Source organism: Falco punctatus, assembly GCF_963210335.1.
Source record: "Falco punctatus genome assembly, chromosome: 4".
Classification (NCBI taxonomy): Eukaryota; Metazoa; Chordata; class Aves; order Falconiformes; family Falconidae; genus Falco; species Falco punctatus.
In genome coordinates, this window is record NC_137583.1 from 70,495,955 (window position 1) to 70,521,376 (window position 25,422).

The 25,422-nt window shown below is 39.4% G+C and overlaps 1 protein-coding gene across 2 annotated transcripts in view; it reads left to right on the top strand.

The window, feature by feature from the left end:
- PIP4K2A (phosphatidylinositol-5-phosphate 4-kinase type 2 alpha) overlaps positions 1 to 25,422 on the top strand; it is a 115,231-nt gene that overhangs the window by 4,548 nt on the left and 85,261 nt on the right. Inside the window, exon 1 of one of the 2 annotated variants that reach the window (XM_080382342.1) lies at positions 19,746 to 19,811. The exons of the other annotated variant lie outside the window; for it this stretch is intronic. Within the exon in view, the coding sequence (XP_080238468.1) occupies positions 19,806 to 19,811 (6 nt within the window). The 5' untranslated portion in view covers positions 19,746 to 19,805. Of the gene's footprint in view, positions 1 to 19,745; positions 19,812 to 25,422 lie in introns of those variants that run through there. 2 annotated transcript variants of the gene reach the window in all.

The window sequence follows — 25,422 nt, forward strand, 5'->3', positions numbered from 1 at the left end:
AAAAAGTGTCAAGTAAATGAATCTTTCCTCCTTATAATGCTAGGATATATTTGGTCACATTAGGAAAGCTTCTGTATCTCTACAGAAAGCTAAAAAAATGTCGGTTTTCAGTTTGAGTTTTTTTCTTAGCTACCATACTTGTCTTTCCTGTTACAAACTTTTATCCAGGCAAATACACAAATATCTCACTTACTGGTGCTTGAACATGGCACTGGAGAGCTTGTTAGGTAAATGTGTACCCTCTCAGTTGGTGCTGTAAATAAAGTTTCTTAGTACTGAGTTACCTAGCAGCTCTCCTAAGAACTTCTAATCCTGAAACATTGTACATCTAGGAGAGTGACACTGAAACAGCTTATTCAGTAGATCATTAGAAGGATGAAGCCTAAAATAATCAAAAGCTATGTTATGCCCTCTGGAATAAAATTACTGACTTGTGTTTATGGTCAGTTATCTTTTTTTTTTTTTTTTTTTTTTGGGGGGGGGGGGGTGGCTGGCAGGGAACCCATAACACTTACTACTAGCAACGTATCTTCATAAATTATGGGAGTTGATAGTTTCTGGGTCCATATTTTAATATACTCTTAAATGATGATGAGACTAGTGACACCTGAGGGTATGGAACTAAATGTTGACTCATGTCATTGGCTGTCAGCACAACAGGTTGGTTGGAAACTGTCTCAAGGTTGGGAGGGCTGCTCATCACTTGTATTGTCAACTGTGTTGCTAGTATTTGTATTTAATGCGGTATATTGCTACTGCAGTTGTGCTCTTAAGTGGCTTTTCAAAATGACTGAGACAAAGTAGAACTGAAGTTAGTGATTTTAAAGTTAAGCTGAGATTTGTAACAGTGAGCTTGGAAAAAACAAACTTACTGTTCAGTGGAGGTGGTGGTAGACTAGATGGGAGAAGGCTCTTTCTAAGAAGCAGGAAGAAACAACACATTAAAAAGCATTGATTACACTAGAGCAGATAATAAAGCAATTAAAACTATTTTAAAATAGTCAGCTGGGCACTCAGCCCAGATGTTTGTATATAGAAGGAAGTAGAACAGGAAGAGCTATTTATTGATAACGTGGTTCTTTTTTGGGTGTCAAGCTCTGTGTACTGCAGAAATTAATTTGATACTGCTTTTGCAACTGAGTGGAAGGACTAGTAAAAATACAAATAGTAAATATTTATTATGGTTAGGTTAAAGGTAGTAAACATTCCTGCCCGAAGTACAAATGAGAGTGATATTTCATGTCCTTGTCAGAACTATTGAAAAGGATGCATACAATAGCTTCTATTAGGGATGAGAAGGGAAGAAGAGTTAATCAAAAGAGCTCTGGCTGCAGTTTCAGAGCTACTGTCTCTGGTTTCTTGTCCTCTGCAAGATAAGGTGCTGCAAAGGCTAGGGGGTGTGGGGTTTTGTGTTTTTGGCTTTTTTTTTTTTTTTGTTCGTAGGATTTTGAAACTGAATTTCATTAACCACAGTGGGGAGGGCCGGACAATGTTCAGTGAAGCAAACAGGCAGCACAAATTTGTTTTGCTGACTCAACTTAGTCATCTTTTTTGAGTATCCTGCACCAGATGTCTTAAGAAAGTCTGTGGGGGATTATTTTTGAATTCCTTGCTCATTAAAGCAGACACTTGCAGTATGCCCATTGGCCAGAGCCTGGTAGATGTTTATTTTCCTTCTGTAGTTTCAGGGTGACAAACTTTGTTTAATGTAACTGACTCACTCAGCCCATTATGCAGCTCCTGCTGTACAGTCCTGTTTTCTGCTCTTCCTTGAAAACACCTTGTGCTGTAGGGTTCCATAGGCTAGCTGTACCATATACAAATTTAGATTAAGGTGAAACTACTTATTATTTACGGATCTTCAGTGTAATCTTGCCAGAGCTAAGCGTCCAGAGCTGCAGTCATGTTGGCTTGCAGATATCTTGACTTGTTAAAAAGTTAGTAATATTTGTTGTTGAACTATGAGGTTTTAAAGGCTTGAAAGAAGTACACATTCATCTTCACTTTCTCCTGACTTAAGTGGTTGACTGCTGCTGTGAGTAATGGACTCTAGTTTGAATTCATTATCTTATGTTTACCCCAAGACCTGTTCTATGTTTTTCCACTTCTTGGACTTGAGCTTACTATTTAGATGTCTAACAGAAGTCCTGACTTCTTTTCCTCATTTTCACTGTTGGTAAAGCACATGTTTGGACTTAGCAAAATAGCTGAAGCAATGAATTCAGCTGAGCAGAAATTTCTGCCTCGGCTATGGGATGGATGGTAGTGACAAACCTTGTTAGTTTTCACAGTCTGCATCCTGGTACACAGTGAAATGGGTTAGCTTTGAATTGTTGAGATGGTAACTTCTTGCATGTGATTTGCTATGTGAGCATCTGTCTTGTGATCTTCCTATAGAGCCTGGGCTGTTCTGTAATAAGTTAATTAGTTTTGTGTTGAGAGATTGCTTAATAAGTGTGTTGTGAAAATTGTTTGAAGTAGCTGAATGCTGTAGTGATGGATGTCACAAACTCAAAAGAAAACATTAGCTTTATCTTCAAAGAGCAGGGTTGAATAGTTAGCAGTAGAAATGCTTAATAGCCATATACCTTTTAGAGTACTAATTTTTCATCAGACTTGGTGAATGACTACCTTGTGTACTGATGCAAGGCAATTAGTCTAATCCAGCTCTTCTGTGTGCATTGTAAGTTCCCAAGGCAACCTAAATATTCTTAACACAGCTGTGAGCATATGCATGGTCCTTTTAGATTGTAAGACAAAACTGGGGAAAAAAAATCACATTCCCTTATGGGGTATTTTTAGAAAGCCTGTAGCTCCTTGGTGAAGCTGAGATGTACAGAACCACCTTAGAGCTGCTTGAGCTAACTGCTTTAATCTTTCATTTTCTCCAGTCTCCCTCTTGATGTCTCAGTCACGTGCTGTCTCGCATCTCACAACTCTTCTATTCTTGTGTTTGCATTTTATCAATGAAGTCTCTGCCATTCCAGTCTTCCTGGCTAACAAGTTCAGCCCTATCTGTTTTCCTTATCAGACGTTACCCAGCTCCAAAGTAATAATCCAGCAAAAATAATACGTTTTGAGGATAGACCATAATTCACTGAAGTTGATTGTCCATGCAAGCAGCTGTGCCAGCACAAAGAGCATGGAGTTGTTGCAAAAGTGGAAAAGATGGGGCAAAATAACTTGTTGTAAGGAAGTGACAGTTTAAGGTAGCATAATAGTCAAACCACAGCCTATGTAATGTGGAAGCCAGCTAAAGCTGGGTCTGCTGGACTTGTTTCCGCTCTTTTTCTCTGGCACTGATCGAATCCCATGGCAAGATCATTTGGGGGAGCTATGCTAGAGGAAAAACCAATGCAGAAGAGTGAAGAAGGTAAGGTTTTTTATATCGCAACAGTCCATATCTACAAGTGTCAGTCCCAACTTAAAAGAGGAGCTGCAAACACACTGCAGGGAGAATGGAGGGAAGAGACTGATGTATGTGTACTTATGGTGAGTTTTCATAATTGCTTAGGACAGTCGGAGGGACTCCGATAGCTCCAGTGTATAGTCTTTGACTGACCAGTGATCTCCTATCTACAGCTTAATTTCATGTTTGGTAGCCTGAAGTAACATTGTTGCCCACAGTAAAAAAGAAAAAAACAAACAAAAACTAAAACTCCCAATACACTGGAGTGGGGAACTCGTACTGTGGATTCTGCACTTTTAACATGGAGACCTTTCTCAACTATTTGTCATGTATTTTTTTATAGACAATTCTCTTTTGTACACATTTATTTCTGGTTGTCTCTTCAGTCTTGGTCTTTAGAACATGCTGAACCATCTAACCTCATAATTTGCCTGTCCATGTAGAGTGTAAATGTCTTGAGAAAAGCTTTAATGTCCTCCTAGGGGCTGAAAGTTTTGAAGTTGCTTTTAGAGGTAAATGTCAACATTTGGAAGACCTTCTAAACAATAGCAGTTCTTGAAAATCCTACCTTAAATGTTCTCTTGTAGGCTGTCAAACATGTGGCTGTAGCAATCACTGCCTTTTTGGGGATTTTTTTTGGAGGGAGAGGGGAAAATACCCAACTTGGTTAGCCAAAAACCAGTCAAAAGAAAGTAGTTTAGTAACTATTTTATTATACTATACTGAACCGAACCTGAGCAATATCTGACTAGCTTATTGTGCCAAGCCTCAATAATCATGTTATTAAACTAATAGTTCTGCTATAATACCCTTCATCTCTAGCATGTCCTGTTGCAAAGTAGACTTAAAGCTGTTTTGCAGAGTTTAGTTCTGCTTTGATCGTGTTGCCCAGTGTTTTGTAGATGTTTTCTAGATCACTTTAAGTACCAAAACCATTTTTTAGTACATCAGGTTCTGATGTTGTGGTGTTGCTGGTTGTGTTTGTTTCTTCACTGTACTTGTTTTTTCTCTCAGCCATGCATGTTGTTTGTAGTTAGAAACTATTTATTGGTGGTGCGGTGTGTTCCTCATCGTGGGTTGGGTTCTGGATGATTATGACAGAAAACTTTCTAGAGGAGCTCAGAGAGAAGTACTCTTTAAGTATGTAGTTGTCAGGGCCTTTACAGTGTGCAAGTCTGGTGTATTATGGTTGCCTGGTGCTGGGCAAAAATCAGAAGACTGACATAACATAAGCAAGGTTGCTCATCTCTGTGAGCTTTCTGCTCCAGTATTTCTGACTTTTTGTGTTTTAATCTGAATCTAAAGCTAGTTTTGGGAGACTGAACTGCAAAATAACTGCTTTCTCAATTCTTGATAAGTGAGGAATGGGATATCTATTTTTAGTTTTAGTTTAGAATCATAACTTCAAAACCTAATGCTGCTTTTTTTAATAAAGACCTAATGGTAGATAAGGTTACTTTTGGCTTCTATGTAATTCTGAGAACAGTGGTGCAAACACTTGCATTAAGGGTAGCCATTCTAAAATGTGTGCCTCCGATATCCCTTTTTCGTGAAGTATTGCATGATTTTCTTTTGCAAATAATGTAAACAGTCACTAAAATGTTGTTTGGGTAGGTGTCTCTTCTCTGGAGTTTGTACTTACATACTGTTCTGTTTCTAGGGGTTTTCTGTACCTTTTCCAGTCCTGAAAGAAAAGTCATGTGATCTCTTCCAGACTTTCTCAAACAGCCTATATAAAGATATACAACTCCAGTTTTAAGATGGTAGGCAAATCAACTCTCGATTCATAAAGTACGTATCTGAGACTGCTTGGTCCAAGTAGTGATAATATTTAGAGGCTTATACTTGAAATAATTTTATTTTTACAGTAAGTCCTTAAAGAGGAAGTACTTATCAACACATTCTCCATTGGCTATTCAAAAGAGCTGGTTGTCTTTCTGGGAAAGATAGTCTCAAAACAAGCTGACTTCACTGGAAAAGCCCGTACCCGACCTCCTCCTCAGTCACTGCAAACTTGTGGTTGGAGGACTCGGAAATCACTTGCTAGAACTGAAATGTAGTGTCAGATGCTTGGTGAGGTGCCGCAGCTCAGCACCACCCTCTTGTGCAGCATCTTGGGGCTGATGCAAACTAGGATTTCCAGGTTGTTCCCCATCCCCTGCCCTGGTGATAGTAAGGTTAGCAGAGGAGGATCAAGAGAAATTTTCTGGTATATTTATTCTTTTAGGTGTTGGGCAGAATTGTCAGATTAGTGAATTTTCAGCCTGACTCATGATTCGCTTGCAATCTGTGATGTGTAAAGCAGCCTTCTCCTTTGCTTGCACAGTGGACAGGACCAAATAAACAAGAGGAGCTTTCTGGATATTCCCCAGGCCCACAGAAAAGCGGTAAAACTAATTTAAAAAAACAATCTTAGTGCTTGTTAACAAACACATGTACCTGCCTACAGACAAGAAGTGCTACAGCCACTGTTTTCAGAACCTCTTGCCCATTTCTGTGGATGCAGGGAGTTCCTGATATAGCAGTTTCTCCAGCTGTTATTTTGGGCTTCAGCTGATTGAACAATACTGCTTTCTCTTTCCTACCTACTGCTGCAGGCAGTTGTAGAGGGTTATTTCATTTGAGTGAGCAACATCCTTTGGGTTATGTTGGCTCAGGGATGTTAATAGGGTTCAGAAGTCCCTGGGCTCACAGAATCCTGCACTCCTTGTCCCTCCTGAGCTCATTGTGTTGCAGTACATCAAAGAAACAGCATTGAAATCTTGAGCATCTTGAATCTTGCAGTGCTCTATGCCCCTTTATTGGTAGGAGCAGAGTGGATTTTTTTCCTTTTCTATCACATCTCCCAGTACCACTTCTAAAGTGGTGGGGTTTTTCCCCCACATAGAGCAATTACTGTCATTAGTAGTGGTGGTTTTAGTTTACTTTTCAAGCTAATTAGTCTTCAGTCATTATATTTATATTTGCTGCATCTTTCAGAGAAGGTATATTACAAGTTTCTTCCTGGAAGGTGTCATTTAGTAGATATTTTTTTAATATTCCTATCTTGTTGAGGGAATCTCCCAGACTTTCATGTTTAAGTCATCGACTTTTTCATTTTTCCTTTGACTTCCTAAGGCTCGCTGATTGAACATGAGTTGCTTCACAGTTAAAGGCTGTGTGACTAAGACTTTACTAGAAGTGCCTGGAAGTAGTTGTTCCTCCTGCATGATGTGTAGATCACCTGAAAGATGAAGGTCCCTTGAGCTGTGAACGATGATGACTTTTACAGTGGGCTGGTTCTTGCTAACTAACCGGGAGTGCTGTGCCTCAGGTTGTCTTGGCACCATTATAAATGCCCTTCAAAATGCAGAGACTTTTCCTGAAAAGCCGTGTTTCTAACCATTTTACAGTAAAATGTATGTAATGATGAGTAGTTTGGAGGGTGTCTTTGTGTAGCTGAAGTGCCTAAGCCATCCTTATGTTACTTGGCCTGTAAAAATGGTTGCTTATCTTCATGTCTTGAGAGTTATTAGGAGCAGGAAGACATTCCTCTTGTTTGGCTTTGTCACAGGATATCATACTATTCTTGTGGCCGCGCAATGCTGAACAAAAGTTGGGAAACAGTTTAATTAAGAACAGAGGGACTTGGGTATTGAAATATGGCTAGCTGGCAGACTGTAATTCAGTCATTTAAGCAGCTGTTGCTATGTGTGTGTTTACCTCAGTAGCAAGGCTAAAAGTAATTTTAAAGCTTTCATAGTTTAAGGGAGTTGTCTACAAAGTGGAATTAAAATGTGACAATTTAAATCAATGTGTTACTTCTTGTAGTTGAGTTGGTGGAGGGGCGTAGACATCCTTGTACTCAGCTGGTGGGAGGTAACACTTGATAAGCAAACCCAAAAGGAACCTAGATCATTGGTGTCTTGCTGATAGACTTTTGATATATATGCAGCCTGTTCCTTGGGGGGTGTGTGTGTGTCTGTGTGTGTTCTGTGAACATTGGGCTTAGGGGTCAAAGGCTTTGAAAAGAGTTAACTAATTTGGGAGACTAGTGCATTTCTGACATGGCAGGCACTGCTTATATTCAAAAAACAAAAACCCTAGGCCCTTTGTTAAAGGAAAAACATAGATTTCGTTGTGTAGAGTTCTCAAGACAGGTATTTTTAGTGTAAAGGCTTCCCTGCTTTTCTTCACCCACTACTGAAAACGGACTCAAATGATGGTACAAGCTGGCAGGGATCACTTGGATGGTGAAACTTACATCTTTAGGTGGAAGAAACAAGAGGTTTGAGGTAGGTAGTGTAAGGCATGATTCTTGAGCTACATGTTCTCCACTACTTACCATTGCTTTCCTAAGCTAACAAGTTTGAGCTCAGAATTGATTTGTCAGGGTCCTGCTTGCTATGTTTTGTGCCATTTCCCCCTTGTTTGATAGACTAAGGAGCTGAACCCTATAATAAGTTTTTAACAGAAGTTACTGTTGTGTGTCATCTCCCCTGCCACGCAGTTCCACTGAGGGGTAAAAATACTCAGTTTTTTGGATAATACGGCATGTATCTGAAGCTTTGCTCCATGATTCTGGTGCACCCCATTTTTTCCATAACACACTGCAATATGGGTTAATAGTAGCTGTCTGGATTGTTTTTTCCCTCTCCTCATGCTTAATGTGACAGACATTTAAAATATAATTCTGTGGGTTGTAACAATAAAGGTACTTAGTTTATGAAAATGATCTCTTGGTTGTTGAAATGTATTTAGTCCAGGAATGCTAAACTTTGTTATAGCATTGTTGTTGATGCAGTTGTGCCATATGTAATCTCTCTACAATTTGTGCCAGACATCTTAACCACTCTTTGAAAAAGATGTGTGTGTGTGACAAAACTAACTTCCAGTTAATTCTAGACAAATTTTCAGGTATATCCAATGGCTTGGAGCTTGAAGTAGGGTAGACAGAAGGGTCCAGTCCCATCTTCTGCATTTGTTGTTTGGGATTGTTTTGCTGTAATAGCTCTTCCAAACTGAGGTTTCAGAGACCATTTTTTAACAAGGCTGACAAACCAGGAATGAAAATGCTCAGACTCCTTAAACATAAACAGTGTGTGGTGAGTCACAGCACTATCACAGCATAACTGAGGGGAGCTTGCAATTTTTTATATTTTAATTATTTTTAGAAATGACTAGTCCAAAGCTTGGTATTGTTGAATTTTACTGTATCTTTTGGGACAAAACAGCTGACTTCCTGCCTAAATAACCTATTGATTTGTGAAGTGTTTTCTAAAGCCCTGAGATCATGTGCATTTCCGTAAGTAATGCATGAAGGAAGGTGCTCTGGAGAATCTGAGGCTTCTGGTGGAGTTGGCAGGGTCTGCTGTTGACCTAGCTACCTGTTTCACAGCTCCCTCTGTGAGCAGGCAGCTGTGCAGCTGCCTTGGAAAGGCACATTAAGTGGAACAGTAATATAAACACGGTCAAACAAATCCAGCCTAGAGCTGTGCTCCTAGGTTAGTCACACTGGCCCAGGTTATGGGCAGTGAAATCTGCTCTTAAAAGCACACAAGGTGATTGATCAGGTAGTTGCTTATCCTGTAGGTGTCTGAAGGTTTGGGAAGAAAACTGCCACCAAAACTTCTAATTAAACAAAAAATAGTGTAAGATTGCTTCAAAGTTGCATTAGGCAAACATTGTTGATCATCTTTAATTATTCAGGCTATGTCTGCAGAATAGTTTCATTGCTTTCTTGGAAATATTTTATATTTCCTGTGTGAATATAAACATCTCTTACACAAGTGACATTTTCCTTGTCACTTAATTCCAACACTATGAAACTGAAGGTGCTTAATCTTGTTAACTTTCCATGGTGATTTACTAATGAACTATTTCAGTTATTTATTAGCTTTTTTTTTCCCCTTCCAAGGGGTACTTAAGGTCAGGAAGCATGAAATAACTAACCTGAAGCCAGTTATCCTGCTGTGTAATGGCTTTGCTCCTAAAGGTTTCCAGAGATCTAAAGCTGGTGTTGTACTTATTACTCTCTCTGAAAGAACGTCTTCCAGGACAGAAGGGAATTTTGTTTGGGGGTTTACATGGTTTTTTTGGATGGAGTTACGTTTCTCTGATTTCTGGCCCAGTTGTTAAACAAAGGCATCGCTTCATCATCAGAGTAGGCAAATGTGGTGGAACAGTAGCACAACGGGGTGTCATGCCTAAAATCTCACCTTCCCACGGGCAGTGGGAGAGCCCCTCTGCCCGCAGTGTGAGCATGGCCATGTGGTTCGCCAGGTCAGCTGCATGTCCTGCCGAAAACTAACCCTGGCTGGAGGCGGGGGGAGGGGGGCAGAGAGGACAGAGATGGGGTGCGAGTTACTCTTGTTTAAAATAATGAGTGGAATGACTTCTCCATGTGGCCACCTTAAGCACTGATAGGAGCAGTCGGTGGGCAAGGCAGCACATTGAGTTGGGCTGTGTGGTTCCTCGCTGTGGAGGGAAGGGCTGAGTCTCAGTCTAAGCCAGCAGTGAACCAGATCCTTTTCTGGGCTCCATTGGTTTCTCGCCCTGCACAGAGGCCAGTGACTTTGAAATTTGGAAAGTGTTAATTCTGGTGATGATAAAGAGGAGGAGCAATAGAAGAAAAAGTGAGATCATGAGTCAGCTGCTCCTTGAAGTTTCTGCTGGTATAGGCTTTACCAACAGACTTACCCTAATAAGCCAGTTTATTCTTGAGCTTGTCCTCTAGCAAGACACCAAGTTCTATGTGATCAGATCTCCTCTAATTAGCATCACCCCTCTTAAAACTTTACCAATGCTGCCCTTTCTATGTCACAAAAAGAAGCAGTAAAATATGAAAACTCTGATGTTGCCAGTTTAAATGCTAGTCCTTTAGCAGAAATGGTTTTCAGATATATTTGCAGCAAGTCCTAGCCAGCTAAAATGTAAAGGAAATGAAGATGTAGTCTCTGCATGGACTTTTGTAAAAAAAAAACAACAACAAAACAACTTGTAATACAGGTAGTCCATATACATGGTAACTTCTGGGGATCTTGGATGCTTCTGTTTTCTCAATGGGAGACCTTTACACCAAGTCTAAGTCTGCTGAACCTAAAAATGAATGTATTGGACTTAAACCACTGTAGTTTTCTGTCTTTAATGCTGTGTTTTTTCAGTAAGTGATAAAGTGATGCAGTTCTGCATCTTTGTCAAGACATGGGAAAATTATTCTACTTTTTTCAGTTAGTCTTCTGAGACTCTTTCCTGGCATTGTGTGAGACTGGAAAGTCTTTATGGAAGAGAAATTGTATCCTTTTTCCATGCTTAGTCTCTTCCCTTCTGTTTTTGAATGTGCATCACTTAATACCTCTGTGGCTGTGTCCCTTTCCAGTCTAAGGTCTGAATCGTTCCCCTGGGAGAATTTATGCTTACTCAGAATAAAATTTGCTGGATGGATAATGCTATATTAGCTTGTTTGCATCTACTGGTCTTCAGGGAATCTGACTATATGCTCCCAGTAGGAGTCTTGGAAGGGATAACTTTAACTTATTGTTCAGTTTTAGATGTTACTTGACTTTTACCTCCTTTCAGCAGCAGGAGCTGTTGGTCTTGGTCCTGTTCTTTCCTTCCTTTTTTCACCATCCTCAGTATTGTACCCTTGGCCAAGCTGTTTAAGTTACCAATTCAGCAGGAAAAATAACTTTTTAGGGAGAAGGAGATATTTTTAGGAAATTAAGTAATTGGTTTTGTGGTGGGATCTGAAAGGTACAAGAGCCAGTGCAAAAGGAATAGGCCGACATGCCTGTCAGGTTGCAGGGAGCCCCTGGACAATGAGTCTGCCTCCCATGTATGTGATGGGAGCAAGCTGTTGGGTTTACTGTCTTGCGTCCCTTCAGCCTCATTCTTTTCAGTTTTAACTTCACTTATGTTGGGTATACTTGCAAACTGTCACAGCAGCACTATGGCTGTCTTGAGTGTGCAGGTATGATATTTACATGGTCAAAAAATGTAAGAGGATTGTACTTGAAATGAGATGCTTCTTTCCCCGTGCCCGCCCCCCCCCCCCCCCCCGCCACAGTGCACTGCTGTGTGTTTTATCTGGTACATCCAGTAGTTAACTGGTTTACTAAAAAAAAACCCTTTCTGCATCTGCTGCTATCCAGCACACAGTTTTAATTTGTCTTTGTTCAGTGACATGTCTCTTCCTTGCCATTCCAATAACAGGCATGCTGCAAATTCCAGTGGTTTCTCCCCTTATGACCTATTTGTCTTTTCTATGTGGTCTTCCTGCTAGACTGTGTCCCATCAGTGCAGATTGCAGCAGATCAGCAGCACTACCTGTGGTACAAGGTGAAAGGATAAGTAACTCTGATCAAGCTCTTCTCAACCGTGTCTGTGCCTTTAATAAAAGGAGGCAGAGTTCCTACCGCTTAGTCTGTGCGGGCTCTAGTATTTGTCTGATCATCCAGTAAATCAATTCAGCTTGCTAAAAGACCAGAGGCTAATCTGGCAAAAAGTCGTTGTTTTGGGCTTTTGTTCCCACTTTTGCTGGGTTCACAGGCTGAATTGACTTGCTTTCTGATCGAAGGGGTTGGTTGAGAGAGGAAGAAGGGGTGAAGCCGTTCCCACTTGCCAAGTGGCAAGCCATGTAATCCAGCTCAGCTGTGAGGCAAAAGGCTGGAGGCTGCAGCCTGAGCGGATCTAACCGCTGGCTAGTGCTTGGGTTGGTGTCCGTCCACCAGCTGAGCTCAACAAAAGGCCTGTCGAATGCCAGAGGGGTAGGAGACCGTCTGGCTGGCAAGCTGGCTTAGGTGGCCACAGAGCTACAGGCAAAGATGGTGAGTGGAAATAACATTATTGCTGCATTGTGCTGTGCAGCAGTAGTCTTTTGAGTTGGAAGCAGTTTGCTGACAATGAGTACTTTCACTTTCTTGTGCTGCTAGGCTTTGATACATCAAACCTGATACCTGGCAGTGCTCACATACTGACGTGCTTTCAAGACCAGATTCTAGGCTATGCAGGAGTTATGATGCATCTACTTTGTGCAAATATTCTAGCTTTTTGTTTTCTTCAACAAACAATATTTGTGTGTGCTTGAGGAGTCTTCAGAGTTGAGTTGACTCCACATAGGACATAAGCATCAAATATTTCCATAGTATTCTGGACCTGCTGTTGAACCATTGGTGTGTTTGGGGTTTTTTTCTGGTTCCCTTTCTACCACTGTTTCTGCAAAAGTTGTTTCAGTCACTACTATCTACCTCTTTTTTTTTTTTTTTTTTTTCATAACCTGGTTGCTCTCTGATACCTTAAATCAATAAAACACTATCATATGAAGGTCTTCAGAGATAATTGTGACTGCATGCATGTGCACATGTTCTTGGGAGAGATGTTACGCTCCTTAGCTTTCTTGGTATGTGGCTGAACTAGCTTATCACATTTTGATGTTGTATCATAAGACCTTTAGTTATTGTGATTGGTTTTATCACTTCCTCCTCCTTTCAGCACTTTCTGCACAATGCTGTTGTGAGAGCTGTGTATTAGTGCATGTCATGACTCTGAGCAGTAGACTTGAATGAGGTTTTTGGACAAGAATTTTGGTGCTTGGCTCCAGCATACTTGTAGATAGCATTGGTAGATGCTTGAGAACTTTCATTTTATCTTCATAGATTAAATTTCATACTTGAGTTCAAATCTTGGATGCTAGTTACAGTTTGTTCTCGTTAGGTATCACTAGTGCCTTGCTTTCCTGTGGTTTATTGGCAAAAGGTACCAACATACTTGAAATTTAGGTGACATGATGTCTGACTGTGTACATCTGTAAAATGCAGATATACTGGTGGCACGGTAGGCAGCTAGTTTTTACATGTGCAACAAAACAAAATGGTAAATACTATACCAGAAGTGAAGAACAGCATATTCAAATATATCCTTGTAATTTCAGGGGACTTAAAACACAATCAGGGGATTGGCAGGTGGCCAAGGGCACAGATGGCTTCTGGAACTCTTCCAGCCACTAATGGAGTGTGGATTCTGATTAAATTTAACTGTGGCCACTCAGTCTTGGTCTGCCTATTTCTGTATATGTTAAAATATATGTTTTTCTAACTATTAATATTTCATTTTAAAATCTATTTTAATTCTCAAAAGCAGCTGTACAGTATCCTCATACGTGGATCCTTCCTATATGCTAAGCACAGTAAAGACTGAAACAACAGAGTCATGTAAGAGGCTGCAGTCCACTACGTCACATTTTCTAGGGTTATACTAGAAAAACATATTATTCTAAAAGCTTTAAAAATATTTCTGTGTTGGCAACCTCAGATCCTCCCAAGAAACATAGCTGCATTAGTTATATAAAGTCTGTTACATTGTTGATGTAATTAACTGCTTAAATAAAATCTAATGTAGCAGAATTGTGGTGTGGTAGATGGGGCTTTTGACAAGACTTCAGACTTGTAGTTTGGACACAAGCCTGCTGGCTCAGTTGTCTGCTCATCCATTTTACTACAGCTGAAATAGTTACAAAGAAGTGGAATGATAGGGCAGTCCCTCGTCCTTTGAGGTACGTCAGTGAAGGGAAGAACACGCTAAAGCAAGGTGGTAGGATGAGGTTATTTTAATTTAATTTGGAAGTGATGGGGAATTTCTCAAACTTCAGACCCCAGAGAATAAATACCTAAGAATTACTAGGCTAACGTCAAACACAGGTTTAGTTCTGCAAGTGCATTCCTGTTAAAATAGTTACAAATGCTTTTTACTTCGATACCACTAGCCTAGGAGAAGGGGAAAGATTACTGTGGCATTTGTATGAGTGCTGGTATGATCCTGCAGAGTAGGAGGCTATATATTGGATTAGTTCAGCTCTCTATGTAGAAGTACATTAGGATTTTTTTTTTTTGCATTAAAGGTTTGTCAGGTCAAAGAGTCAATCTAATTGAATTCAGGAGTAATACTTTCTCTGGAAAATATCTTAAAACAATTGATGCAAAAACATAACTGCATAAGGGTCCATAAAAAATTAATGGCTATTCCTTGGTAAGTTTCTTGTAAAGAATTGTTGATGAGAAGCCTTCAAATAAGGCTATTATCTGTAAGAGAAATAGAAGTCACCCATCCAAATGATATGAGAAACTCTAGGTTCTTGCTTAGGTGGTTTTTGTTCCCAATTATTAATATATCATTTTACAATACAGTGACATAACTGCAGCGATGTTGTATAGATAGGTTTTACTGTCTTTGAACTGCCCTTGTCATTCCTTCAATATTGTTAAATTCTGTAATAAAATTTGCAGTGTCTTAGTGTGTTATTACATATGCTGTGTTATTATAGAGGTCTGTGAATTTTAAATAATGACTTTTTATTTATGGAAAAAATGATGGATCTGATTCATTGTTGTATCTCCCTCTCCAGTCTTACTTTTGGTCCTTGCACTGGTTAGCTTGCAGATTGTTGGAAGTGAACAGGAAGAAGTCTATTTGTGTAGCAAGGCTTCTGAGTTCCTGCTAAACTTCACGGTGCTTCTGATGTGACTTACCCCGTTATATCTTTAAGCAAGACTCCTGTGTCTTTGCTACACTTCTTTATGCTGAAGAGGTGAACCAAGACTGTATATTGAAGGGAGGCTGTTGTGTGCAGAATAAGACCTTGACTCTTTCAGAAATGGTAATGTGTATTATGCAGAGGAGCTAGAAAAATTATGAGACTAAGGGAATTAAAACTAAGGCTAAAGCTAGGGGAGGTAAAACTAGGAAGCTATGTTCTGTCCCTCACTGAAAAAATGTAAGGTTAAGGGACTTGTTAGTTATCATGATGTGGTGAGCATTAGATAAATTTATTTCAGTGTGTTTTAAAGTCAATGTTCTACTTCTAGTCTGAAGAAATATTGAATACTTGGAAGTCAAGTGTGAATGTCAGTTGGATGTTAAATATGCCAAGTACTAAAACCTTATTTTAAACACTGAAGTTTTGTTTTTGTTTTTTTTTTGGGGGGGGGGTAAAGAAAAATTTTATTTTTAGTTAATTTATTAATAATTAATTCTGAACCTTTATTGTTTTGTGGGTAAAACAAAGTCCTGCCTTCACATTCTAGAACTACAAGGTAACCTGTTTTGAAATGCATTAGCCTCATTCTAAGCACCATTATTCTAGAAGCTGATGAGAGAACAAATTCTAAAGCTAATGCAAATTTAATGTTGTGGTGTAAATTAGAGAGATTCATATATCTCTTGTATAAGTAGTGACACAGTCTGCAGCCTTAGGTACATGTTAGTGGTGGACTTGGCAGTGTTAGGTTAACAGGTAGACTCCATGATTTTAAAGGTTTTTTCCAGCCTGAATGCTTCTGTGATTCTAAATGGTTTAACGTCTGTAGCATGCTTGTGTGGATTGTGCTATTCCTACTCAAAATTCTATAAACTTCAACATAAATGCAACAAATAAGTGTCTGTATGTTTTCCTATACTTACAGAAGTAAGTTCTGTGTCTTCCTTCTGTTTGGGAAGATAGGAAGGGAGGGACCCTTTAGAAAGCAAACAAGTAAGAAAAAAACCCCCAACTTTAGCCACAACTTTTTTGGCTATTGCAGTTGGTTTCCTGATGCACTAAGTAATTCTTGGCCTTTATGAGCATTCTGTGAGGGTTGGAGTTTCTCCTCTGTGCTGGGATCCGTAGACCTTTGACTTGTGAGAACATCAGCGTATATAGTAGTGTTGAAATAAACACTATTATGCATGTGAGTCTTCTGCTTGAGTTGAAATAGCTACTATGACCCCAGAAGAATTACTGGGAATACATTTCTCCTTGCTGTAACATGTGTGGAACATGCACTCAAAAGTAATATTTGCTTTATAAAAAGTAATATTTGCTTTATAAGGCATCTTAAATAAGACCTTTTATAAATAAAGAACTTTTTACAAGGACTACACTGGAAAATTAAATATTGACCTGTATTCTTCCCAGTATAGCTGTAAAGCTTTTTGCATTGTGTGAATTGTCCCATCTAGTATATAGCAGTACTCCGTATATACATGACATTTACTGCCTGTTGCTGACATTGAGTTACTCAGTACATGTATCTGACCAAAACAAAACCATTAAGTAATTTGCATATCATAAAACAGCTTCATATTGCTTCCCTAAATTACTGATTTATGCAATATATCCACAGATAAATTTGAAGCAGAGTAATCAGTTTTAAGTGCTATTAGTAAAAATTCCTGAGGTGCATGGGGGCCTCAACTGCAAAATTGCGTATACGGAACAATGTGTGAAAGGATCAGGTGAAAGATAAGCAGTTACTAATTCCTTTAGGAAACACTTTGGCTCACAATCTGCATCGATCTGATCTGCAGACTTAAATATGGCAAATGTCTGCTAAAAATGGTCTTAAGTCTGCTCCCTCCTGGACTTCTCATCGGTTTAAACCAAGACCTGCTTCCCTATTTTTCAGACCAGTTGTCTGCTGTTGTATGATGCTGAGACTGCAGCAGTCCCTGCTTGAGGCACGGCTAATGAGCGTGTGGCTGCACACTGAGGAGCGGTGCTGCCCTTCTGGGGTCTGCGGCACCCTGCTCAATAGTAGGAATGCCATTAGATTTATATTGGAAGGAAAATGAGATTGTCATACTGGCAGGGAGGTGATCTGGGTCTCAGGAGCTGCACAGTGTTGGGCACAAGTGGTTTGACAGTAGTACTTGATTATCAGCCAGTAATTAATGTAAGCAGTTCACCTCAGCTTGAGTTGTTGTGCACTGACTGCTTCTAGTGCAAGCTGTCGGTTTAGCACTAGCTCTGGTGTCTCCCTGCTGTGTTGCAGCCTCTGGGGCTCTTTTGGTTTGGTTTCTGTGATGCACGTTTTTTTGGTTTTAGGGGTTTTTTTACACTATTGATCAGACATACCAGGTTACCAAAAAAGGATGATGCAGATATTTTTCATGCCTTTACTTCAGAATTTTGAAAAGAATGGTTGTGTTCATCTGCTTTTGTCAAGTATATTCAGAAATCCTTAACTCTGTATACTAAACCTTTTCTGATTATGAAGGAACTCCTCCAAAAGGAGGAAAGCAAGAGCTTGGCTACTCCCCCTGCCCCGACTCCCACACACTTTTCATACCTGAACCTTTGTACACAGGGATAGATCCTTGATATATTTGTCCCCCTCTAGGCTCTGCTTTTGCTGTTTTTCTGCTGGGGAGCCTGACTGGCATCCTCCAAAGCTGCATCTTTAACAGAGAGGAAAATAGGTAGCTTAATTACCTGCCTAGGGAGTAACCCATGGGATTAAAAGGGGAACAGGTTGTATTTTCAGTCTGTCTAGCACCACATGTGTTTATGAACTGCTGATTTACCTGTATTCTTTTCCAGAGGAATCCTTTCCATTCCCCTACAAAGGGATTTCATTGCCCCCTCCTCCCTAAACTCCTGTATGCTCCAGATTTTGGAGTCATCATATACTTGAAACAAAAATCCATGTTAGTGCTCCTGTATCTTATCCCACAACTGTAAATTCATCGGTATTTGAAAGCAGACATGTGTTTAGCTTATCTGCAAGAACTTTTTAAACTAAATGTGATAGCATTGAGATAATGCTGATGCTTGTAACTAATCATACCTTTGAGCACAAATGCACTGTTCTGTCCTGTCATCTCTTCTTTGAAAACATGTGCTTCCCAGATCAATAGCGTTTCTGTATAAGCATTTTTGAAGCCTTTTAAACCTAACCTTGATTTAGCATGTGCACCATGTATGATCGATGTAAAGGCTCTGACTGTTCAAAGTGGTTCACAAGTAACTGCTGCCATGCACTAGTTTCCTGTAATAGTGTTTGTAAACAAAACAAAGTGTTCTTGTTCGTGAATGGTTTTGTGTAGTTTGTCAATAATTCACATGGACCCTGTCTACAAGGATATGTCAAATTGTTTGAATCTATTGGCATTCATTGAACTACTCCACAGTCTGGTTGATAACGTTGTGGGGTCTGGGTGGGGTGTGGTGATTTGGGAATTGTTTTAAATTCACATATAAATTACTTACGTGGAAAGTAGATTTATTATAGTGCTGATATCTTGCAGTGAAGGAAGGAGCTGGTGAACAAATAAAGTACAGCTACTGCTTCCTATATAAAAACAAACAAAAAACCCCAAATAAACCAATCTGGTAGATGTTTAGGAGAGCCAAAAATCTTAACTTTATCAAATCCATGCTTCTGTGTCTTTATTTTTTTTTTTTTGGTCCTCCCCTTCTTCTTGGCCTGGGGGTGGGGTGGGTGGGGAAGGGGGCAGGGATGAGATCTATTTTAAGAGTCAATGAAAGTGTCTGCTTGTGTAACACAAATACTGTGAATACAGTGGAGTGGACCAGCTGTGCTTATTACACACTTACCACACAGCATGACTCAAAAAAAAAAAAGTAGACTAGTTCACATTCTTTAAAGGATGATTTAAGCCTTTCTAACCTTTTGTACATCACCAAAGTATCTGGATTCTAAGAGATGCTATTAAAAAAAGATGGGAAAAAAAGTAACGAGGTGGCTCTTGAGACCCAAATCTCTCAAGGTGACAATGGAGTGTGGTGAAGGAGATGGAGATACAGGACATAGGCATCATATCTAAAGCAGAGTGCCAGTGTGTGCCAGCTAGCAAGAAAGTTACAAAAGATCAGCAGAAAGATGGGTAGTATGAAGGAGGTGACTGGAAGCAAGACAGTTGCCTTCAAAACAAACAAATAAAAAAAAATAGAAGGAATGTTCAAGTGAGTTAAATAAAAACCATGAGTTTAGTAGTCTAAATGTAGAAACACAATGAAAAGTTTGTGGCTAACAAAAGGCATCAAAAGCGATAATGTTTTCTTCCTGCAGATCATGAGGTTTCCAGACTGCCTGTAGGAATTGCTGATGGTCAGGATGTAAATGGAGCATATGTATTAGATACAGCATTTGCAGAAAAATTGTTTGTGTCTTTGTTCAGTGGGGAGGAAACTGGGGGTGTTCCCATTTCTGAACTGTTCTTTGTGAGGGACTCCTTGACTGGTAGGTCTAACACAGTAAAGACAAGGAGAGGAGTTTGTGGAAGTAGCTAATAGTCTGTGGGAAAGTGTCAGGACAGGGTGGTATTCACTCTGGTTCTAAAAACTCAGATGAAGTAGCGGAATTGCTGATAGTGGTATGTAAATTCTTCTCTAAATCTACCATGCTACTAGGGATGTAGATAATAGCAGATGCGATGCTAAAACTTAGGTAAGGAAGACTGTGGTACTTGAAAAGGCTCTCTGAAACAGCCTTGTCTAATGTCCAAAACAAATTAGTTGTGTTATTTATGCAGATACCCACTGCTTCTGTTCTTTATTGTAGTCTCTGCCTGGGAAAAGTCAATGTGACTTTTGTAAGGAAACCTGCCTTGGAACCTTGTGGAGGCCGTTGGAGGGCCAGTAATCATGTGGGTAAGAGTAATTCAGGTGTGTCTAATTTCTGAGGAGATTTTTAGAGGGTCAGTCACTAGCTTTAAAGTGAGATAGACATAGTGTGGGAAGTGAAGGAAGGCCTTTGTGTGGATAAGCAATTCCCTAAAAGATGAAGAACACAGGGTAGAAGCAAATGCTTGGCTGTATCAGTAGAGAAAGTCTCTTCTAGGCAGGACAAAATCCCTCAGTAATCTCATATTTCCCTAAATTACCTGCAAGAGCCCTGGCGACCAGTAGGGAAGAAAGTTAACCGATTATATTGAATTATTTAGGGTAGTAAGGTACAACTGCAAATAGCACAGAAGAACTTAGAAGACTGAATTTCCAATTCACTTGTCAGGGTAGCTACCTGAAAGTGATGCATTAAGGAGGACAGCTGCAGCTCTGCATATAAAGTGATGGATGCAAAACTGGCCATAACCGTTCAGGAGTGAGGTTTTATTGAATGCTGGTATAATATTAGGAGTCAAACAAGCAATTGTTATAACTAGAAGAGGAATAAAGAGTAAACCAGGAAAGGCTGTGGTGCTGCTGTGTAAATCCGGTTTGCATCCACATTTTGATTGCTATATGTAATCCCCTCCTGCTAAGAGGTATAGTAGAGCTTAAAGCTCAGTTGAGGGCAATGATGATCAAAGACATGGAACAGCTTTCATGTAAAGACTGAAAATCAAGATTTGTCATGCTGGAAAAAAGATAACTGAAGGAGATGTGAAGTTTCAAGTGTCATGAGCTAAACTGTGGACTGGGTAAGATGTGAAAGATGTAGAAACCAGGTTCAAAACAACCAAGCGGTTCTTCATGCAGCAAACTTGAATTTTTAGAGAATATAAGCTAACAATCTTTACATAATCATCAATCACAAATCACTGTGACATACGATAGACTTGCTGTCTACATTGCAAGAAGAGCACTGAATCTTAAACTATCAAGATGTCTATCAAGGTAGACGTGTGCTTTGTCAATGACAATTTATTGCTACTCCAGTTAAAAGTTAATGTATATTTTCTTTATTATTTCTTAAACATCTTACAGCACAGTAGAAACTTAATTGAATTCTTATGATCTTGCTGTAGTGAATTTGAAACAAACCAAATGTAGTGCTACCTTTAATGTTTCTTTTGCTTGCCTTAAAGGCTTTGCCAGCTGATTCTTTGCAGTTTGGTTATGTATTTCATATTTGTATTAAAGCAGTCTTAAAAATACTACTGGTTGAGAGACGTTGCAATATGTAGTTACTTGTATGAGTTCACACAGGGGGTGCTACTCTGATAAAGCTCTGTTCTCTTCATCAGTTTAGCCTGTGAGACATCAATCGATTTTAAGACATTGTACAAAAGGCTCATTACTGTGAGGGACGCAGGTGATAATAAAGACCTGTGTTTGGTCTTTACTTCACCCTCTAATCTTGGTGCTTTCAGTTGTCCACCTGGATAATTGGAATGATGAACCTTACTTTCCCTTGTAAAAAGACAGAGAGACGGAAAGCTCTGCTGAAGGCTTTATTGTTAAGTAAATCTTGCCCTTGTCCTCAGCACACCACTCAGCTAAAATTAGAGACTGTTTCCTTGATTCGAGTAGTGTAATCAGTAGCTAGGGTAATAGCTTTTTTTCAAACACAGGATTTTTATAGTTGATGAGTTTCAAAACTTTACTGAAGTGTTGCATCATCTGGCAGTGGCGGTGCTTTCTTACATGGACCCCAGGCTTCCTTTGGTATATTTCTGCTGCTGTTAGTTTGCTTTCATTCTCCTTTTTCAAAATGTAACTAAAATCTGGTCTTGCATGGAGTGATACTGTCATTTACTTTGTGTTGAGATGGGTGAGAATGAGTTGCAGTTTCAGTTTTTTCCTGTAACTTTTAGCTGAGGAGATAAATAAATTATGAGAAGTGACCTTTTATCAACATCCAAAGCTGCCACTTGTTCTGTCTGAGTTTTAATGAAAAAATGTAAGGCCGAAGTGCAATAAAGGAATTGCCATGAATGGTCAGAGATGGACACTGTAATCTCTTTACAGTATCTAACAAAACCAGTAAAATGGCTTTGATGCTTTTATTTAGGCTTTAATAGGGCCTGAGTTGATTTACTAACCTGACTTCTATGACATAAACCATCAAAATATTTAAGGAAAGTAATTAATGATTACTTGCCTCCTTGTGTGATATGTATTTAAAGGCTTTCTCTTCAGTGTACTCTTGCTATTTATGTGAAAGGGTTTTTATTTATATGCATATTTCAATAAAAGAGGCTTCATGTGATAGCATGGAGTTTACATGCCTTGCATTTCTTAATGTTTGTAGTAGGCTTGAGGTTTCTGGATAGTTTGTGATCAGATTCTGTTGCCTTCTTATCATAAAGCACATCTTATGTGCTCTGTAAGACTAGCATTAAAGTTGCTCAGTTAGATTGAGCTTATAGGAAAAAATTACTTAAACTAGAAATTGATATTGCTGGAAGTCAGACATACTTCTCAATACAAAATCTCTTAAACCTCACTGATATTACCATATACAGTCTCAGTTATAAATAAACCTCCATGTGTTCTCTGCAGTCTGTCACTGTAGTTGCTGTGTCTGAGAGAAGATGAGAATGTACTTAATTTTCCCTTGTGTGATAACTTCTCCCTTTTTCTGTGTTTCTTAGTTACTTTTATTTGAAATTCAAACACGTTGCATACACACAGAGGCACTATAAATCCCATTGTATTTTGTCATCTTTGGTTTGCCCTGTAATTTTGCTTTTTAGGGCTGTTTCTGTGAGCAAGCATTCAGTGTCAAAAGTTGTACTGATGGGTCTACAAATTGAAATCAAGACAGTGCTTTTACTTTTTTTTAGTCAACTTGAATCATCTAGATGTACAAAAGGGAAAAATGACTTTGTATCTCCCTTGACTACCTGTATGTGGAGTTGTTCCTGGCACATCATGGTGATCAAAGGCATCAGTTGCTTCTGTGAGCTTCTCAGCATCAGGCTTCACCAACATGGACATTGTTCTGTTCCTTGACAAGATGGCAGCATAGCATATTATTGAAACGTTAAAAGCTGTTCCATTTAGTGGTCCTGAAAAAAGCGCAGTCTGCATTGGCAGACTTTTAAGCTGTAGTTTTATCTGAGGATATTTAAAGTGTGTGTTAGAATCCTAAGAGGCTCGTACCTTTCTCTTGCCCCTTAATTGCGTACTTCGTACTCTAAAGCAGTTAATTTGTGGTTGTACAACACCTTTGCCTCACAGAGGGCTGCTGTTGTGTCGTCAGTTGATCACGTTTCTGCTGTTTGTTGTAAATTGCTTTAAGGCTTCCAAGTGTATAAAAACCTGGGCTACAGTTCTAACACCTGTAGCTTACTCACTCATATGCTGAAGTACCTTATTAGGTTCAGTAGCATTAAGTGTTTATAATCATTTACATGTAGGTTTCCACACTACACTTAGAAAAGAATAAGTATGTTTTAGGGGGATGAGTAAGAGTAATACTTCTTGGCCAGGGTTACTGGAAGAAGGTGAGATGACAGCTGTATTGACTTGCAATCAGGGAAATGAATACGAAGTGACCTTGTTCCATTTTAAGAGATTGTTAAAGATCAGTAACATTTCTGAAGAGACCCTTTGACAGCTTTTGTTGCACAAATTAATTCAGTTATTCCTGAATTAAGACTGTAACTGTCAGTTTCAAAAAAATTACTGGTGTCTGTATATCACTAAGTCTATAGGAAGAAAACATTTCCCAGGAGATGGGATAGTTAATCTTTCAAGTATGCGCTGTGAAACAAATGGCTGTCTTGAGGTAGCTGTACAGTAGCAGCAGGAAAGGAAGCTGAATTTTCTTCACCCCCAAGTGCCAGCACATGTGGGAGGGGAGACTGAAACTGCTAAGCCCTAATACCTTGACCTTTCCTCCTACTTATATGTTTAAGTTTTTTAGCCTAGTGTGCTACCTCTTGCCCTTTGACTGCCTGTGTCTGTTCAGTCCTTGTCCATTCCTCTAGTGACCCCAATAAATGTGAATGCATAAGCTTTGTTTTTCTGTCCTGAATTTTGTACTCAAAATTATTCTGTAATACTTATGTTTTACAGTTTGTTAAAATTTCTCAGACATAAGAGGATGTTAATAAGTTGCCTTAGGGTTTTTCTTAAGCTTCTAAAGACCCATCTTTCATGGAGCTGAGAGGAATCTGGCAGGACTTTCCAGACAGACATGTATACTTCTTATTTTGAATTTGATGTGCGAGTTATGGAAGTAATCTGAAAACTAGCTGGGCAGAATACATCTATACCACTTGCTACATGGGAGTGCATGAGTGATGTCAAGCTGCATTGCTAACCGACCTGATTGTGCTTAAAAAGAGATATGCTCCCATAAGCTGTTTTAACTCCTTAGAATAGCAGGAAGGTATCCTGTTCCTCCTCCCCGTATGCATGTTTAAGCAGCTCATGAGGAGTGGGCAGAAGGCAGGGGTGTGGAGCTGGAAGCAGGTGGGAGGAGGCAGCAGGAACTTCCCTTTTTGGCACTGCTTGAGATGTTATATAGGCTCATAAAATGCAATGAGGCATACTCTTAAAATCCTTACGGATTTTCAAGAATTTAGCACCTTCTGAAGTCTGAACTTAAACTGCTGCTAGAATTTGAAACAAGACACCTATCTCTAAAGAATTCTCTCCTTCTTTTCCCATGCATAAATGCAAGAGATTGGAAGAGACAAATGGAGAATAAAATAAAGCTTTGTTTGTGACATGGTGCGGTAGAAGGAGTACCAGTTCTGTTTCTCTGGTTAGAGAATCCTATTTGGGTGAAGCTGATCTAGTAGTTCAGTAACAATCAGCCCTGAAAACTGTTGAACTCCTGTACTTAATTCTGATAATTCGAAGGGAAAACATTCTAGTGCAGATCTACTTATCGTAATCAAAAAAAGGTGAAAGGAAATAACTTGTGCATAGTCTTATCTGATGGCTTCTCTAGGGGGAACAGAAGCTTAATTTCATTCCGCAGTACTGGATTGGGTAGAATATATTCACTGGGTGGTGGCTAAAGGGAAAGGGAGGAGATATTGCCAGTCTGATTCCCCAGCAGAACTGACCTCAGTAAGGAGCAAATATTTTTTGGACTTAAAAACATTTTGAGATGTTTAAAAGAAGTGTAAATGTGTTTGAGTCTAAGGAGACAGCTGTTCTTGCATTCTCCAAGACTTCCTGTGCAAAACTAATCAGAGTATGTCCTCACATTAGTTACTGATTACTGTGTGCTGGGGTGGGAGGGGATGTGGAGAAATATGCCTCTGTTTCAAAATGTGTGTTGAAAACATCAGTTGAAGTAAATGAGAAAGGTCAAGTTAGTCCTAAATTGAATGGTACCAACAAATCTTTTAGAAAAAACTCCGAAATTAATTTCTTGGTAATGAAGCAAATTGAGTTACTGTCTTCTGTCCCCCCTTGACACATGTACAAACACATGTGTAGTTACAAGGTTTGTCTGATGTTATGCATACAACTGCTTTCACTTTGAGATTTTGCTGAGTTAGGAATTTTCACCTTAGTGTTATGTAGTCCAAACACAGGAGTAACAGCTCTAACTGCCCCTCAAAATGAAAAACAC